We start from the raw sequence: 20,500 nt of genomic DNA, 5'->3' as shown, positions 1-20,500 counted from the left end.
TAAGTTTTACATAAATGTTGCATGTGAGAGTGGAATACTCAACCACTTACATACTAACTCAGTGAGAAGGTAATTCAGTTGATCAAATAACTGAAGCAACCATAACCATCAGAGATTCATTTACTTATTTACTTATTACTGGTACTCAAAATTTTGATAAATAAGAAAAAAAAATGTTTTTTAATAAATAAAGTTGAAGAAAACCCCAACGTGAGATGTTAGTGTATTTGGATCCATCCAAACCGGAACTACAATATGCAGCTAGAGGAGCAGAATGGAAGCAAAGCTATATAACATTTATTGCTTGCTCTGACTAAATCTCCAAACAAACAAAAGAAAAATAAACAATGAAAAAAAACAACAAATAGTGGTTGGAGTAAGGTTATAAATGGTAAAACAGCAAATGAAGAAATACCTGGTCTTTGTTGTCACTGTTAATTGGTTCAATCTGTGATGGTGACTAATGGAAAACAGACAGACTATGTTTTTTATATGTTCTTTTTTTGTTTACAGATAATAAAAATAAAATCTAATATAAGAGAGAAGAACAAAGTGAAAAGAACAAAAAAACAGAAACATATTTGCATATGTATGTATGTATATATATATATATATATAATATATATATATATATATATATATATATGTGTGTGTGTGTAGTACTATAATGTGTATATATATATATATATATATATAATATATTGCACACTAGGAAAAACTGAAAATGAAAACTCAGAGTATTAATAGAAAGAAGCTTTAGTTTTCAATGACTGAATAAACTCTACTAAATGCATTGAGTACTTTTTCTTCTCATTTGCAAACCTGAATGAATGTATATATGTATGTATGTATGTAATCTATGTGTGTGCATATGTATGTATATTAATAGAACAAATAAGCGAAATGAGGTAAGGGAGTAGATGTTTATTCCATTTGTTTACAGCTGTTTCATAATCTTGTTAGTTATATAATAGATATTACATCAACATTAACATGCATAAAATGTTTATATATAAATATAATAATAACAATAATAATAATATATAAATGTGTTTGTGAATACCCACACGTACAAGAGTGCCAAGAATTTACATATATATATATATATATATATCTGTGTGTGTGTGTATGTATAAAAAATACAAAATGGGACAAGAACGCAAAACATCCAGCTAGACAATACTAGGAAAGCAAGGACGGTCATTTGGAGTTTTCTCTCCTCAGTCGAGTTCCAGATTATCTTTGCAATTTCGGCTGGTTACACTCGAGATTGCTCCAATCTGGCCAGCCCCAAGGAAAAACTAAGCTAAGAGCATTAGATTCCTTGGAAGAAAGCAGTGAATGTATATGAAAACAAGGATGGAATAAAAATAGAGAATGTTACACAGATACAAATAACAAGACCTAACAACAGGTGTGTTTCAACTGACGAATTAAATTAAGCTGGCGTGTGTGGAAATAAAGCCTTACAGCAGGGATACAAGATTTAACAGGCACAGGAAGGAATATAGATTTTGCATGGATGACGACCGAACCAAAAAAGAAAGATCAGGCTTGGCCAAACACCGGTCCATGGGGAGAGAAGAGAGGTAGAGGCAGAGGGACAGAAGAATTAAGGAGGGGTGAGAAAAAATGACAGGGACACAGTGAAGTAAAAAGAGGAGGGAAAGTGAGCAAGAAGAGAAGGCAGGGAAATGTGAGAGTATATAAAGTTAACTTGGTACTGATTATACAAGAATCAATGACTTTTCTGCTCTTTCACTGATTCAGGCATTCTATAATTTTCCTTCATCGACATTATAATGGTTGAACATGAATGATCTTCCGTAAATGGTAACGATCAGTTAATATGATTGAACTGTATCATAATTTAGAAAAATTAATGTACTTATTTTATAGAACGATTTCCTGGTCAGATTCCAAAAGTAGCAGGAATGCATGGATTGATGTATTGCTGTACAAGGTGACGCTAAAACTTAGGTAAATAAGTTATTTGTTATTAAACATAACTAGTCCAGGAAATTTTTGATGCCATATAAACTCATACCTATTTCTGAAAGGTGAAGTGAGGCATTGGAGAACATGCTGATTTGAACTTATGAACCATGAACAGGTAGGTAATCCAACACTTTCTAAACACCCTAAAATTATACTATACTCTTTTTGTGCTACAAGCATGATCTGACAGAAGGTTATGATATACATGTAGAATTAGGCAGTTAGCACACAAATCAATGAGGAAGTTACTATACAATTAATGTGACCTGTTAAAAATAGTGACCAAATCTTCTTTGAATCACACCCTACCATCTTAAAAAGAATGACATATTGACTAGTGTAGTCTTAAATTTATTAATCCTAAAAACAAGATGATGTAGTCATGGTTAGAAAGCCTTAAATCATAGGTCATCTCAACCAGAGCTAACCAACCACACAACAGCAGCAGCAGCACAACAAAAGGCAATACAACATAATAGAAACTGACTACAAAATGTTACATAATGCAATATAAACAGGTGAGCTTCAACTCTTGACTCAACTCGGATCCTACATATTTGACTATTGTGACTTTTACACCCTGTCAAATCTCTATTATACTCACCTACAGCCTTACCCTAACTGCTGTTTTTGTAACAATCCATTATTACATAAACTACTAAGGTGGGGGAGGGGGCGAACTTCTTTGTCTATCTTAATAGATAAAGAAGCAGGGCCCTCAATTACATTATCAAGTCACTCAAAACTCACTAAAGATAGAAGGCTGCTTTTACATTGATATGTTGACTTAACTATTGATAGATACACATACACACAAAACCAGTTATATCAACCACTTATAAGTGGTTAGCATAAAACAGTATTTTGTTTTCTATAATTTGGTTATCTTTTTTAAACACTGACAAGCACCCAAGTAGATACTACAACTGACATTCTCTCTCTAATCAGCAGTGAATCCTTATGTATTTACCACACAGCAATTTAAATCTATATATTCCTAAAAACAAACAAGATAATCAATATACACTCCCAATCCACTTAAACTATTATATTCACTGTCTTTCACATAGACAACCATGAAATATGTTCTTTCACACACACCACACATGTGCTCCTCTCCTCCTACACTTAGATGTAAACCTACAAATAAACTAACAAATTATTTCTATTGCACAAACATACATTGCTTTGCTCTGACTTTCTCTTACTCATTTAGCTTTTCTGTCTGTCTGTCTGTCTCTCTCTCTCTCGCACACACACATGTAAATTACTACATCAGCATACACTTCTACACACCTCAGGCATATATATCCATACAAAGAACCACTCCTTAAGCAACACCCCCACACAATTGTTACTCAAGAACAATGCACCTTCTTTAAAATGCAAAGACATCAGACAACTTATGACTGTGACATAAAACTCAACTTGACAGATCACACATATCTGCACACTAATGTGTAGTTTCTGCACACTTATAAGAATCAGAAATAGAAGCTTCTTATAAAGGAGTGGCTTTTAAGTGTAATTAACCTGTCATGCATTTGTCACAGTAGCTGCGATGTAATTCCAGTGTGTGATCATTGTTGTTGTTGCAGCATTTATTGCTGAGTTGTATTTGTCATGTACAGGTCTTAGCTTACACAGATTATATTGGTGCACTTTACATACAAACACACACATTCACAAAAACAACATAGACACACAGACAGACACACACACTACTAATGCAAGGATGCAAACATTACTTCCATTCTTACAAACAAATGCATAAAAGTTTACAAATGCAAAACAAAATACTTAATACAAATATTTACAAGCATACAAAAATTAATGTGTGTGTGTATATATATATATATTTCTTTACTACCCACAAGGGGCTAAACATAGAGGGGACAAACAAGGACAGACAAAGGGATTAAGTCGATTACAATGACCCCAGTGCGAAACTGGTACTTTATTTATCGACCCCAAAAGGATGAAAGGCAAAGTTGCCCTCGGTGGAATTTGAACTCAGAACAGGTGAAATACCACTAAGCATTTCACCCGGAGCGCTAACGTTTCTTCCAGCTCACTGCCTTCATATATATATATATATATATATATATATATATATATAGCTATGCTGCATATTCCTCAAGTTCTGGCATTTCCTCACGTCTGCGATATAGATATTTTAAAATTTTGTATTCATATAGAGTCTGACGAGCTGTCCACAAGGCTTAGGCTTTGTGGGTGCAAAACCTAGGGTAACTCTGCAGTATATATATATATATATATATGTGTGTGTGCATATATATGTGCACACACATACATATATAATACAACATTATATTGTTATAACAGCAGATGTCTCAATCAGTTTCTTACCAGGAATTCAGAAAAACTCTGGCAATCATCAGAAAAGGCTGAAAGGGATGGTATAGTGTTAGCCCTTTGCAACTAAAGATCTGAAAGTGCCCCAGGAATACCTTATGGATGTTGTAAAAAAATCTGGCCTCATAATCAGGAAGTTAGTTTCCCAACTACATGGTTTTGGGTTCAGTCCCACTGTGTAGAACCTTGAGAAAACATCTACTATAGCCCTGGGCCAATCAGAGCCTTGTGAGTGAATTTGGTAGATGGGAACTGAAAGATGCTCATTATATATATATAGCTTAGTTGGCCAATAATGACTTAACTGGTCAAAACTTCAAAAACTTCAAAGACAAAGAGACACAAACACATACAGTATGATGGGCTTCTGTCAGTTTCCATCAACCACACACACACACGCATGCATGTATATGTGTGTGTATATGTGTACATGAGGATATATTTCCTTCTCATGTATAATAAATAGCAAAGGATGCAAATTTTAGCAAGGAAAAAATTGATGCTTTTTGAGTGAAATCCTTTGCAATCCAAGTTCTGCATCAAGTTACAGGCACTCCATTGCTGCTCTTACCACCAGAAATGCAGCGAATTAATATTTGGCCCATTGGAAACTCATAACTATTGACACCATTGTTTACCACTTAGAATATTAAATATAGAAACATGACTGCATGCACACATACGCACTAAAAACTAAAGTAACCATGCACTTCCTCTATAAAATGGGTCTATTTTGGGACATATAAAATATCCATAGCTTTGACATAACCCTTGACATGTCTTAACTGCAGTAACTATTCAATGTAATTAACACATATATTTTTTAACTACCACATCCTAAAAAGTTTTATGTTGCATAGATTATAAGAAGTGTGCATAATTATTGAGGTATGAACCAAGATTAACACAAGCACCTAAAATGCAGGCAAGACTAGACTGCACTATGATTTGAGGTCACAACTTAAGATAGACAGTTGCTTATTTCCTTGATTACAGAGATAAATTTTTAGCTGTAAGCCAAAAGTTGAAGATCAACTTGTTTGAAATAGAAGCCTCTTTCCTTCCAGTAAAATGAAACAAAGTAAAAAACAAATATAAACACCACATTGACATCTTCAATAAAATTCAACTGCATATAATGTTGATATATTCTTATTATAAGGAAATAACAAGATTATGTGCATATGTGTAGGTGTAAGTTTGGTGGTACAAATGAGAGAAATGAAATTCAACAGATAAAGCAGAGAATATATATATATATATTATATATATATATAATATATATATATATATATATATATATATATATATATATATATATATATATATATATTTATTAGCGGTGAAGCTGCATTAGTGATTTAAAGGCCTAGAGTTTAATGCAAGACACTTAAACTTCTAAGATAAGTGTGTTGCATAGAACTCTTGGCACTTGATTCACTTTGAGACTTCACATCTTATATATATTTACATTTGGTAACAAGATATATGTAGTCTACTGAGTGCATTATAATTACTCTTAGCTAGGTATAGTATAATGTAAGATATTTGAGATACATACCATAGACTGTGGAGATACTTTGTCTTCAACATATAGCTTCTGGGAGAAATTGGTTTGGAAAGGCTGGTAGTTTTCTGTGAGAAGAAAATGCGAGATAGAGAAATATATATATATATATATATATATATATATATAGAGAGAGAGAGAGAGATAGAAAAGCTAAATGAGTAAGAGAGAGACAGAGCAAAGCTGAAGTAGCAAAGAGAGAGAGAGAAATAGAGACAATTCCATTGTGGTATATATTCCTTATCATTCTCCTTGTTTTAACAATTATTTCTCACATATTGTAATAAATTAGTTGGAGGGATCTTTAGAATGCCATACTGCCTCAAGTTTCAGTTTTGAATCATCTTACCTGTGAAGTCCATCTGAGATCTAATCTCAAACTTAGACTACTTACTAATGGCTTCAAATTTTGGTACAAGGTCAGCAGGAGGAAGTTGATTACATTGACCCCAAAACAATGAAAGGCAAAGCCAATCTCGAGGATATTTGAGCTCAGAATGTAAAGGCATGAAATGCTGCTAAGCATCTTGTCCGGTAAGTGACAGCTCTGCCAGCTTACTACCTTTATACCAATTATCAATAATAACACGAGGACAACAATTACAACATTAAAACTAGCAAGGTGACAAAATAGACTCTACAAAGCCATCCAATGTGTTAGAAATAACAGCTAATTTTCTCTCAGATTACTCACTCCCATGTTGGAAAAGAAATTGTACATTGGATAATGTATGAAAAAAAGACTGAATGGTCATAGTTGGAATGTGTTTGCTCATGGGTAGCTTAATCGGTGCTTAGTCATAAGTGGAGATTCTTTGTAGTTGCTAACCTGACTGAAATTTTCTTCAAAATCAAAACCTATCATCTTAAAAAAGAGGTTTCCTTAGATAATTTAATTCTAGATTATGTCTGGAGAAAAGATTGGATAATCATGGCAGGAACATCTTTTATTATCATAGGCCTGTTAGATCAGAGCTAACCTAGGACTTAAACATTAAAAGCATAACCATAATCAATGTGACACAGCCCATAAACCAACATACATTTAAAAAAATTTTTATCTCGAGCCCTAGGACTCATTGGACTGTTTACTCACTTTCCATGGCACATAAGTGACTAAGATTACAACATTGCCCTGAACAGGATGCCAAGTCCATTGCAAGGTACTCATTTACAGCTGAGCAGACTGGAGCAATGTGAAATGAGGTGTTTTACTCTAAAACACAAGAGCAATTCCCAGGCCAGTAATGAAAACCACAGTCTTGCATCACCCTCACCACTAGGCCATGTGCCGTATACCGACAACAATTTCTTCTTTTTTTTTAAACAGAATGAACAACTTACCGGATTTTGCCACTGATGGAACAGGACGAAATATCACTGATACGATGACGTAACCTAAGGATTTATCTGCCACAAAACCAGATGAAGGCCTGTCATTTCCAAGGGACAGAGCTTTCCGGATACAAAAATTTTCCTTCTATTTAACACAAAGATAAATTATGTAAGAAAAATGTATTAGATGAAATAACATATTAAAAAAAAAGAAAAAGGAAAACAAAGCAGATACATGCTTTAAGATTTGGGATTAGTTCATTTTGATGCTTGTGTGTGTGTGTGTAATAATAATCTAGGTATGCAATATATGAACCTATCCATATATAATGTATTTCTATATGAATATAGAGTATGTGTGTGTATGTTCAGGTATTTTTATGCATGTGATTATTGTATATGCTTATCTGAATATATTTTTGCACTTAGCACACTCAGTAAATGGTTGTTATTAGTAAGGGTATCTAGCCATAGAAACCATGTCAAAACTGAAACATTGGATTGGTTAGATTCTATTGAACTGACCAATCCATGCCAGCATGGAAAATGAACATAAAGGAATGATATATACATGAATGTGTACTTATAAGAATATATAAATTATTATTATAAGAATGTGTATATCAACATAATTATGCTTCTATGAATGTGTGTATATATGAAACTAAAAGAGTCTGCATATAGGAGTTGTATTATGTTAAGCTTTTACATTCATATTTCCATACCAGCATGGGAAAGATCTATTTTACGAAACATTTGTATGCTGTTACAGTTTTAGGTTTCTACATTTGGATGCTCTTCTTACAAATATCTGTTCAGTTGTGAACTAGAGAGTAGAAAATAGAGAAATTAAAACAATCATGCAGTATCATCATCATCATCATCACTACTACTACTACTCTCATCATTAGTATCATTATCGTCATCAAAGTTATTATTTAACATTTGATTATTGTCAAACACATACAGAGATACAGGTGCCAGCACACATACACACACACACACCATCAAACACACAGAGTCACACATATACACATAGAGCTGAAATTAAAAGTGTTTAAATGTAATGCAAGTGAGAAGGTATTTGGGATTTGAAGTAGACAAGAGAAATTGATGTAAAATAAGGAAGATAAGGAGTGAGGAAAATTAAGGAGAGAATGAATTATTAAAAGAGTAAAAAATTAAAAGATAGATTGGTGAAATTATGAGAGAGAGAGAAAGAGAGAGAGAGAGAGAGAGAGAGAGAGAGAGAGAGAGAGAGAGAGAGAGAGAGAGAGAGAGAGAGAGAATAAAGTGAAAGAATGATAAATGGGTGAGTGAATGAAACAGAAGATAATGGAAATACATATAGGGACAGAAAGTTAGTCAGATAGGTGTGTGTGTGTGTGTGTGTGTATTATTTAATAACAGTTTGACTTGATGCATACTGCTCTTAAATAATATATATGACTCCTTAGGAATGTGTTGAGTGCCACATTTGCCCACACACTCGTGTGCGTGTATGTGTGTGTGTTTGAAACAATCCATACACCAACACTTAGGACCCTGCTTAGGTCCACTTTGCCTATTTAATCTGTGTTCAATAAAATAAATAATGGGATGGATAAGAATACCTATATTCTGCAAGGCAATGCTCCAGTATGACCGAAGTTCAGTGATTGAAATATGTAACAGAAAAGTATAAAATAGGTGCTCTTAGGTTAGACATAGTCTAAGCCAATACTGGATGAAACCTAAGTTTATCTTTTCTCTCTCTCTTTCTCTCTGTATGTATATTATTCAATTGACTATGCTCAGTATGTGGCCATGCTATATGCAATTGATTATATCAATCCGGTACTTGTAAATTAGTATTTATTTTATCAGCCTCAGAAAGTTGAAAAGCAAAGTTGATCCAAGCAGGATTTGAACTCAAGGCATGAAAAGACATTAAAAATCAGAAGCTATTTTGGATTCCATTATCACCTTTCCTATTGTCAATACTTAAGATCTTTCACAATAATTCATTTTCATGTAATGTATTTTTTAAAAAAATCAAACAAAAAAAATCAAAAACAAAACTATCACAAACTGAATTGGCAATATCAAATAACCAAAAAAATAGCTGTTAATATGTAAGCAAAAAGCTGTTTCTCTGTAAAGATGTTAGTATCAAGCATCCAGCAGATAAAATAAGTAAAAGAAAAAAAGCAAAAAAATAAAGCAAGTTGATGCAAAGTAATGAAATACTTTGGTATTAAATGTAGCTGAGTTTTGACTAACTTTACTTGAAATAATATTTATTTCAAATCAAATAAGAGTAAAGTGAAAATGAAAATAAAACCAAATTGAATAAAAACAAAATTGAATGTTACAGGGGTGTGACTAAGCCTTCATTCTGTCATTGTTTAACCTTCAGCTCAGATCTGATCTGATCTATGGAAGAGGATAAATGAACTTAAAGATAATAAAGAAAAGCCAGGGTAAGCTAACTAAAACTATAAGAGTTCATAACCCCTAGAGCTTATTTCCAGCCCTGGATGTTTATCTTTTGTGTATCACAGGAAATGTCTCAAGCTCTGTTACCTGTACTCAACAGGTACAGATACACTGAAGCATAAAGTATTGAGTGTCCTTGCTTAAACAGAATTAAATACCTGTAGTAACTCACAATCTACCATCTAGTTGTTAAATATTTTAATTACTTGATTATTTATCTCTGAGCAGAAACTAACCTGCTGGTAAATGACATATCTTTGTATTGGGAAAACTGACATAAACTTACTCTCTCTATCTCATCACACACACACACACACACACACACACGTGTGTGTACACACATACACGAGCTCTTTCAATACATTGTTATGTAGACCTTGAACTTTACAGCAACATATCTTTGAGAAAAGAAAAATATCTCAAAAACAGTTGGCAAAGCTTCAACTCCAAGGATTTTTGTAATCCAACTGTTTAATCTATTTGCGATCACATTTCATATAAAACACACTTTGTGTTCCAATTAATTGTGGAAGAATTTAAGAAAAGTAACTCTTTTCAATATCATGATAGTGCTTGGAGTACAACTTAACACTCGGTTCTAGAATAAAATTATGATGGAAGATTTTAATTTAAATGGTAAAGAGTAAAGTAAGGATCCCTTCAGTCATGAATGACCATAGGATTGCACCTAAAAAGTTCCCCTCTGAGGCACAAGTCCAAGTAAGGTTGTTTGTGGAAGACCAACAGTCACTCATGTATACTAGTCTCCCCTCACCATGCCACTGATGTTGTAACTCATTTCCATTGCTGAGTGAAGCAGAGCAATGTGAAATAAAGTGTTTTGTTTAAGAACACAACACACAGCCCAGTCCATGAATTGAACTCACAACCTCATGATTGTAAGCCTGATACTCTAACCACTGAGCCATGAACCTTCCCTAATTTAAATAAGAACACTTTATGACGAGACACATATCACAGAAACAGGGGTTGTCTCAGGGAGATTGGCATCAAGAAGGTTAACCACTAATTTACTGATTACTAAAGATATTTCTAGAAATAAATAAATACAAATTAAAAGAAAAATAATTTAAATAACAGTAATTTAGAACAACTTCACTTTCCTCACTCAATAGGACTTCTCTCTACACGATCTTTTGAAAGAATGCATGAGAATAGATTTAAAAGAAAGATGGAAAGTCAATTTAATTAAACTGCTCAAGAAATCAATGTGATAAACTTAATTAATTAAACGGAATTAGTATGCACTTAATTAAAAAGCAAGCAGTTCAGCATGCCAAAGAAAAAAAGCAAGCTTATATTGAAATATATATTAAAAAAAAATAAACACCAAGCAGTAAAATTAAAATATGTAAGCAATAAAGAAAGAAATCAGACAAAATTAAGTTATAAATAGAATTAACTAGGAATGGGAGATAAAACTATTATGTGTGTGTCTGTGTATGTGTGTGTACATGTATGTGTGTATATATATATATACCTTACATACAAACATATAAAGGTTTGCATATATGTAGGTATGTAAGTATGGATGTATCTATACATTTAAGTGAATGTGTGAATATAAGTGGATAACATATATATGTACTTCACTGTACATATATAAATTCATCTAAAAATGAGGTATTTCTCATTTAAAGTACTCAATAAGAAATGAAAAATTATTTAAATTAATTAGATCTAAGAGAGCAATATCTTCGAAGATAAAACAGAATAGAAAAATCTTGAATATATCCTATAAAGGAGGTATGTATATATTACCTTTAATTTGGGATATAATATTGTTTCAATGTGTTTGGTCACAAATCTAATCCACCATAGAATAAAAGACAGCATCTTTCATTCCAATATACATGTAGATGTTGTGGATGCAAAATTCTGTTTTCTTGAAGTTATTTAAAACGGCTAAAGTGGTCAAATGTAAGTCAAATATAATTAAGTATAAAGGGAGTAAAGGACAACAATTTACTGGATGTAATCTATTTGTTAGTAACAATCATGTCACCTGATGTATCCATTCATTAGCAGTGTTGCGAATCCATTTATCCTTAAAAAGAGAAATTTAAGGAGTACAAAGTGAATTTAAGGAGCTAGAAACATTACTTTATCTTTTTTTTAGATGATGACTTTTTTTGGTATTTTTTGTTTTCATGAGTTTAGGAACTGATGGAGGTCTGAAATGATGATGGTAATGGTGACAATCCCAACCAGGAATTCTTAGCTGGAAATGTTTCTTCAGAACATCAAATGCATTGGTAGATCTCTATCTGTGATCACACATCTTACCAAATTCAAACATCACTAAGTGATGGTCACACTAACAATTTCTTTCTGACTAAACACAAGGTCAATTTTTTAGAGAGTCTAGACAATTGAATTTTGCTCAGTAAACTACTGGTACTTGAGGCACAAAAGGTAAATATTATCTGGAGCTAGTGTATTTAATTGATCGATATATTGGTATCAGTGACTTCAATGACTCAAGGAAAGTGAGAAATAAAAAAATTTCTTGGGTAATTTAGAAACTGAAATGTAGTAATTACTGCCTGTATACTATTACTGTAATAATTAAATATTAAAGAGGAACTGAAAACCTCAACTTCTGGATTACAAATCCAGTGTTTAAAGTTTCCATCTCAGCTACTTTCTTTTAGTGGCTGGGCACAGAATGTAAAGACAGACGACATACCACTAAGCATTTCATCTGGCATGCTAGAGGTTCTGCCAGTGCGCCGCCTTGACCTACTTTTTAATATTGAAAAGAAAAGAAAAAATTCAGAAAACTTAACGAAATTAGCATAAAACTTTTTTAGAGAAAATATTCTTTTTTTCTAAAAATATATTGCAGCCTTTATGCTTTTGGCTTATTGTATAATATATCAATGGATAGTTTACATTTCAAGAGTATAAGGTTTGATTTTCACATGTCTTTCAGACTTGTACAGCTACTTATGGATTGGGAGTCACTGATATAAAGCAACAGATTTTATAGGGAAATAGGAATGTGAAGTTGTGAATTAATGCCTTTCCTAAGAGAAATGAGAAGCATGTGCAATAAGACTAATAATATAAACATGAATTTTTATCATTTGTGCCTTTTGCAAAAACATTTGTTATAGCAATGTACCATGGATACTGAAACAGGGTGAGTGGAACATTTGATGTGTACATTGTTTTCAATAATAAATTACATATCTTTAAATCATTTAGTATGGTGTTTATATATATATGTGTGTGTGTGTATATATGTATATTTATGTATTTTTTTCCTAGTTTCAGCCCAAGGGCTGTGGTTATCCTGGTACACAATGAACAGTATGTATGTATGTATGTATGTATGTATGTAGACACTAGAAGAAAAAATATTTAAGATAGAAATAGTGCTGAAATGCATTAGTACCATACCCAGAATATATACCTTTGATTAGTTGCCTTAATAAAGCAATTACAACTGGCAATTGAAAATTAAGCTTCAGGCCCAATTTAGCCAGAAGTTATCACCATACCGTATGGAATAATGTAATAATGCTTTTCTGTTCAATTTTACAAGTTTCTTCGTTCAACCTAAGAGAACTGGTTGAATATCAGAATAAATCAGAATAAAAAATGATAGCAAGACTTTAAAAAAATAGTTGTGAAGTTGTTACAGATATGTATGATGCAATGCTCAAGATGCAGTATTTTAAATTGGTGCAATGAAAAAATTATTAATCAAGTAACTTAATCATATCAAAGGTGTAATTTTTTTTTTGCCTAAGAATTTAATATTCTAAATATTAAAAAAGTTTATATAAACTCTAGTATATACATATAAGGACTACTTAATGATGATATGTAAACATTACAAGTTACTACCACAGCTCCAATTAATTGACTTCAGCAAGCAGTGTAACACTTTAAGACTCTTTTAAGAATATAAGGTAATGCCTGCAGTTGGGTTTGAAACCTTGGTTTATGGATGAAAAATAGGTGGTATTATTGTTCTGTCAAGTTACAAACTGAAATGTGGTTACCTGTTTCCCATTATCATCATCACAACTGCAAAATAATTGACTTCAGAAATTTAGCAATGTAGTTGTAATTACTTCAGTAAATTCTGCCAAAGTTGGAAATTGTAGAAGGGCTTAATACAAAAAACTATATAAATACACATGTTTTGCACATAAAAAAGAAATTTACTCCAATATACAGCTAAACTCTTGATTTCATTATCATCATTTAATGTTGTTTTCCATGTTGGAATGGAGTGGATGCTTCAGCAAGTGTTGGCAAGCTTGAGTTCTGCACCAGGCTCAGCTATCTGTTTTGGCATGATTTCTACGATTGGATGCCCTTAGCATCCAATACTTTACAGAGTGTCTTGGGTGCTTTTTATGGTCATCCACAGCAATGAAGTCACCAAGTAACTCACAAGAATTATCATTTCAAGTACCCAAAAGTATAAGATGGAACATAGAACTGAATATCTCAGGATTTGAAATCAGATCTATAAATTCTCCAAAATCAAAACTTTATTGCTTATTGTTCCTTATAGTTTAAATATTTAAATTCATTTATTCAGATTTAATCAGTATGCAATTTATAGGATTTTCTTGAATATGATACAGATGGGAGGCTCTGGTATGTTATAGAGATTGATAAATGAATCTAAATTAAGCAGGATCTTACACCACAGACTTTTGTGTTTGCTCTGCAACTTCAAGCTAAACTTCATGGGTAGTTATTAAATCTGTCAATTCCTTTCAATATAACTAATTGTTTCATATATTAACTATATGGAAGAACAAGAGCTAATAAATACAGGAACATTTGTTTAGGAAATATAAACTGCCAACTGCAACCACTGTTCTTAAAAGCAAAAAAAAAAAAAAAAAAAACCTAATCATTTAAAGAGCTGGGATTAGTGAGAGGAGCATAATTTAAGTTTTCAGTTTTTCATTGCAAAGACAACAATGTGGGGTCCTATGAGGGTTCTCTGCATTCTGCTCATACAGAATCAAAATGTGTTAAGGGAACTGAAGCAATAATAATAATAATAAAAAATATCTTGCCTGATGTACGTCAAGGAAGGCACAGCCAAGAAAATCATCATCAATGATATTTCTTCCATCCCAGTCAAAGACATAAAAACTTAATTTGGTCTGAAATAGATAAAAGATAAAAGATAAATCAGAGAGAGAGAAAGAGAGGGGGGGAGAGTAATAGATTAAGAAATACTGAAAGCTGAAATCAGACTAATTAAATATTAACAATGATTATATTGTAAAAGAGATTTACTTTAAAAGTTGATAGAATATTATATAGAATACTGAATATTAAATAATAGGAAAGGCAAATTCTAAATTATAGACGGACTGAACTTTTTTCTTTAAAATTGAAAAATTTTATATTCAAAGACATATCATACCAATCCAACTATAAATAGAATGGATCTTGAATAGTTCCACACAAGAGTGAGCTTGACCAGAATTATATCCAAAAGGCACCCAATAATACATTTTAAACTAATCCATAAACTCAGAATGGAGAATATGCAGATATCAGATTTTTAATTTATTTGTTTGGGTTAAGCTTCAGGATTTAGCTGTTGTTCAAGTCATGGTCACCCTTTCATCATTATAGTCATCATGTCCTAAAATTTAGAATTTGACACAGCTACCTACGTTTAGGAGTTGGTTAAATACAGAAACATTGCAATCAAGTGGCACCAACTTTCTCAACCTGACAGCTTGCTGCATGTTGTAGGATTACTTGACCTGTTAGAAAATGCAGTCAAATCACCTTCAAACTATACTATCTTCTTTAAAAAAAAAAATGGACACATTGGAGTCCTAGGTGTACAATGCTTGACAAAAGAAGCTGAAATTGTCATGGCTGGAATATGTAGCAGAGCATTATCCTGATGGAAGAACACCTTTCATCTTGAAACCAAAGAGAGTCGTTTTCCTTCTCGTGCTGACTTAAGCAGCTCGAGTTACTCACAGTAGATCTCCTTTGTTATCATTTAGTTTGGGTTTAAAAGTTCAAAGTGGACCAAACCTTTCATATCCCACCAAACAGATAACAACAACATATGTGGGTGAAGACTTTCTTTAGCCTGGGATGCTGGTGTTTCTCCTTTCCCTACCCACTGTCTTTGGTGCTTGATATTTTTATAGAGAATCCATTTCTCGTCACCAGTCATTATTCAGTCAAAAAATAGTTCATTCATGAGAAGTGACAGCAAAGAAGAGCACACATTCACTCTCTGTGTGCAATTAGACTTAGAAAGTTTGTGAGGACCCAATTTGCTGACTTTTCCAATGGCACGCAGGTGTCGATGAATGGTTGAATGACCAAATCCAAGTTTCTCTGTTAGTTCCTCAATGGTTACGATGGGATTTTGTTCCATCAGAGTTTGCAGGACGTCCACTTCAAGCTCTACAGAACTTCCAGGATGAGGCTTGTCTTCTAGGCTGTAGTTTCCAGCTCAGAATTTCTGGAATCACTGTTGATACTGGCTTTTGCTTACTGTCTAATCCCCATATACTGCATTAATATTCCTTGCAGTTTCCATAGCATTGTTGCCATTATTGAACTCATAAAGCAAAATATGCTAAATATGCTCCTTTGTCACTTCCATTAGAGCTTTGAAAAAAAACTGTTAAAATCAAACTGCACTCTTCAAAACTTGCACTAAGAATAAGGACAAGGTAAAATTACTACCTGCTTTTTAGCAAGTCAATGCAGGTAGTTTATTCCATCTCCCTCTGACTTTTAGTTTATGCAATTGAAAAGACCGCATTATTTATGGTATGACTAGATATTTTCTATGCTATTTTGGATGTGGTAAGGCAGGTATTGGAACCTGTACAACCTGTTCAAGTTAATTCATATATTCATTTACACAAAATCAACTGAAAGCTATGATTTATTTACAAATAAAATTAACTGTTATAAGCATTTTCTATAGTTAATGATTCACAAGTGACAGGTGAGTTTTGCATATGTATTTCATACTAATATGGCTGTTATATGGCAGATGTCAGAACCTACAAATGTTCAAACAAATTTGCATATTTATTTACAGAAAATCAACTTCTCATTTTTTGTTTCTAGAGTATCTATATTGAAAGTAAAAATTCAAAATCTGTAACAAATTTCTTCATTTTTATTTCATTAAATAAAAATTAGAGCATTAACAATGTTTTGTGTCATGTTTTGCACAAACATCCAGTTGACATGGTTCTGGTCTCTGGTCTCTGTTCTACTTTCCGCAATATAGTAAAGAGCTAACAGAAACTAGTTTATGGGTGAGTAATTAGAGTTGTAAAATTTTTCCCACCAGCAATTTTTAAAATTTCCAAAAAAGAATTAAAGTATAAAAGAAAATTATCAAAACCTTTGATGATGATGAAATTAAAGGATATGATATAAAATAATTTGAAAAAAATGAAGATGTGAAAAGCATTGTACCTTAGTGAAATCTTTAACAAAAAACTCAGAATAGGTTTCCCATCTTGGATTTAAAGATCGTGGAACATATGGAGTGGTAACAATCTAGAATAAAAGAAAAATTTATTTTAGAATGACATCACTGATTTTGTCCTTAGACTATTAAACATTGAATGAAGTATCACTTATATGATTTCAAGTATTTATTTGCCTGGCATTTTACTAGTATATTTTTTATCAAACTTCAGGTGATATATATCTACACACATCATATTTAGGTTATGATTGAACTCACAAAGCTTTATTGGAACTCACTGAATTTCAGCAATACTACTTCAATAAATTGTTATCTCGCACATCAAGTGGGCAATTTATCTATTTAACAACCTAGCATCTAAAAACAATTATGATAAGTATTAATCATAAATAATGCATGAATATTACAAATCACATTAGAACTCTGGTGGAGTGAAACAGAAATTCTATATTAAACTAAATTTACAACATTTCCTTTCATTTAATTATTTATGCATTTTGGTGGGTTTGTTTCTTCTCTATTTAAGATATAATCAAGATGTAAGTAACAAGAACAACTGGTACTCTGTCGGTTATAACAAGGAGGGTTCCAGTTGATCTGATCAACAGAACAGCCTGCTTGTGAAATTAATAAGCAAGTGAATGAATACTCCACAGACACACATACTCCAAGGAGATTCAGTATGACAGAGAGTGTGACAAGGCTGGCCTTTTGAAATACAGGTACTACTAAATTTTGCCAGCTAAGTGGACTGGAACAGTGTGAAATAAAATGTCTTGCTCAAGGACACAATGCACTGCCAAGAATCAAACTTCCGCCCTTACAACTGTAAGTCAAATACCCTAACCACTAAACTACACACCTTCATACAAGATGTAGATTGTCAAATGCATTTTGTCAGATTACTGTTCACAAGAGTGATCTCAAGATTTTGTGCAGTTAATAATAATAATAGACCTTAACCAGTTGAGCATGTCCCTTAGTGGATGACGATATGTGCATCTCTGATCACGAGCAGAAGTAGTGGGGGAGCATCGTAGCCATGTGTTGAGAGGGATTCGAATAATTCACCCTTGGAAACATGAGTGTTTTGTTCACAACCCTTATTCAGGGACCTTTTGAACAGGATGGGCTACTCGACCTGAAGAAAATTCTAACTGGGCCCCACCTGCAAGGTCATGCACTGTTTATCTTGATATGAAATCATGTCGCGCACATATGGTTGTGATGCATGTGCCTGGTGCACCTTTATGAGATGGGTAGTTATGATGGGTATAATCGGCTTCTTATTTTTTACCCCAGTGTCATTTTGATGGCATGCACTGCTCTCTCACTCAATAATAATAATGATAATAATAATCCTTTCTACTGGAAGCACCACAAAGCCTCAAATTTGGGGGAAGGAATTAAGTTTATTACATCGATTCCAGTGTGTAACTGGTACTTATGTAATCGACTCTGAAAGGATGAAAGGCAAAGTCAACCTTGGCGAAATTTGAACTCAGAAGATAGCGATGGTCGAAATACTGCTAAGCATTTCATTCAGTGTGCTAACAATTCTGCCAGCTTGCCACTCTCAGTTAATAATAATAATAATAATAATAATAATAATATTAATAATAATCCTTCCTACTAAAGGCACAAGGCCTGGTCTTCCTCCCAGTATCTATCACATCAATTACCACATACCCACATCTTATACCAACCACTGCTCCTTGCTATCTTCTCCCACGCCTACATTCTACATCTTTCATTCACTGTGATCACCTCCTCCTCCAATTTTTGTCCCTACACTTTTAACCTATTCTTTTATATTTATCTAGCTCAAGAATGACCATTTCTCTGGTCATTTTTGGTCACTTAGCCAAAGGATATGTGACCAAAATGTATGATATTTTGCACTACTCATGGCAATCAAACTTATTGAACCAACAAGGGCCTTATTTTAAATGTTATAAAAATTATACAGTACAACACAATCCACTAAATGATTATTATAATCATAATATATAGTAATAGTAATTATACAACAACAAAAAAAACAGTAAAAAATCTGTAAATATAATAGATATATTCTTAAGACTGATGATGTATTTCTTAAACAAAATCCCACCTTTACTAATATATAGAGACCTTTAAAATCAGTGTGTAAATGTGTGTATGTATGTGCATATATATGTCCATACACACACACACACACACACACACACACAGAGGCATCTTCTGCATTACAAAAGTGTTGTGATCCTGAAAATGATGCTGTAATGTGAAACTCTAAAATGCAAAATCTATTTTCCTACTGACTTCCTTTTATACAGAAGTTAATGAACAAAGAATTAATAAGGAAAATGTTTTTGTAATAGAACACCACATTATGACAACATTTTCAAGAGCCCAATGATTCTATAAAAGAAGGATTTACTTGTTTTAATATAACATATCTTCAACCTATCAATTACGACAAGAACAAGGCCGAAAATCAAAATTTAAGTGCTTACTCTTCTTCTTTCTGAGAAAACAACACAATAGGGGTCAGAGGTACCATTTTTGTCAGCTGCTAGTAGATTAGTAGCACCATGGATATGGACATATAGAACACCAGCCACTGAAATTGAACACAAATAAGAATAATCATGTCAGGTTGTCATAAATGTTACATGAATTACATGACAAACTTTTCCTTCCTTACTTAAAAACAAGTCAACAGAGACAATCACCCACTAATGGATACATCTGACCACTAAAGGTCAAGCAATTATTTGTTGTTATTTTATTGGTCAGCCCTGATAGAATTGATGAAAAGTATTCCAGATTTTATTTCTAGCAGCTTGATTTATTACATATAGACTTCTTTATTGGATCATGCCTTAACAATTAACCATTTGTCACACAGGGTAATATTCTACTTTAGATATAAAATCTTGGTTGGATTGTGGGAGAAGAAAACTGGAAAGAAACGGGAAGTTGAAACATTCATGATTTCCCAAGAGCAGTAACAAAAGTGAAATAAAGATTGCTATGAATAGAAGATAAGTTTTGTAATTGGTGAGAGATATACTTGATTTAATAGATTACAATATCTTTTGAGTACTAAATTTACAAAGAAAAGAAAGAAGCAAAGAAAGCAGAACTAGGGCTATGTAAAATTTAAGAAAAATTATGTTTCAAATTTAGGTTAGTTTAACATCTCTTGTTCTGACTTGCTACTGACTATGTCATCACCATCTCCCTTATTTTGTTTCTAATGATTTATT

General features: G+C 32.7%; 1 protein-coding gene across 4 annotated transcripts in view; it reads right to left on the bottom strand.

Moving 5' to 3' along the window:
* LOC115212982 (extended synaptotagmin-1-like) overlaps window positions 1–20,500 on the bottom strand; it is a 184,703-nt gene that overhangs the window by 43,393 nt on the left and 120,810 nt on the right. For 2 of the 4 annotated variants that reach the window (XM_036503669.1, XM_036503672.1), the window contains exons 12-18: window positions 19,745–19,851; window positions 17,231–17,314; window positions 14,827–14,916; window positions 11,781–11,822; window positions 7,286–7,421; window positions 5,936–6,009; window positions 416–460 (exon numbers count right to left, since the gene is read on the bottom strand). In XM_036503669.1, coding sequence (XP_036359562.1) covers window positions 416–460; window positions 5,936–6,009; window positions 7,286–7,421; window positions 11,781–11,822; window positions 14,827–14,916; window positions 17,231–17,314; window positions 19,745–19,851 — 578 coding nt within the window. The remainder of the gene's footprint in view (window positions 1–415; window positions 461–5,935; window positions 6,010–7,285; window positions 7,422–11,780; window positions 11,823–14,826; window positions 14,917–17,230; window positions 17,315–19,744; window positions 19,852–20,500) is intronic. The other 2 variants (XM_036503671.1, XM_036503670.1) reach the window with 2 other exon arrangements.

Source organism: Octopus sinensis, linkage group LG6 (genome assembly GCF_006345805.1).
Source record: "Octopus sinensis linkage group LG6, ASM634580v1, whole genome shotgun sequence".
NCBI classification, from domain to species: domain Eukaryota; kingdom Metazoa; phylum Mollusca; class Cephalopoda; order Octopoda; family Octopodidae; genus Octopus; species Octopus sinensis.
Note: the sequence above shows the minus strand (reverse complement) of the source record. Positions and strands in the feature narration are given on the sequence as shown.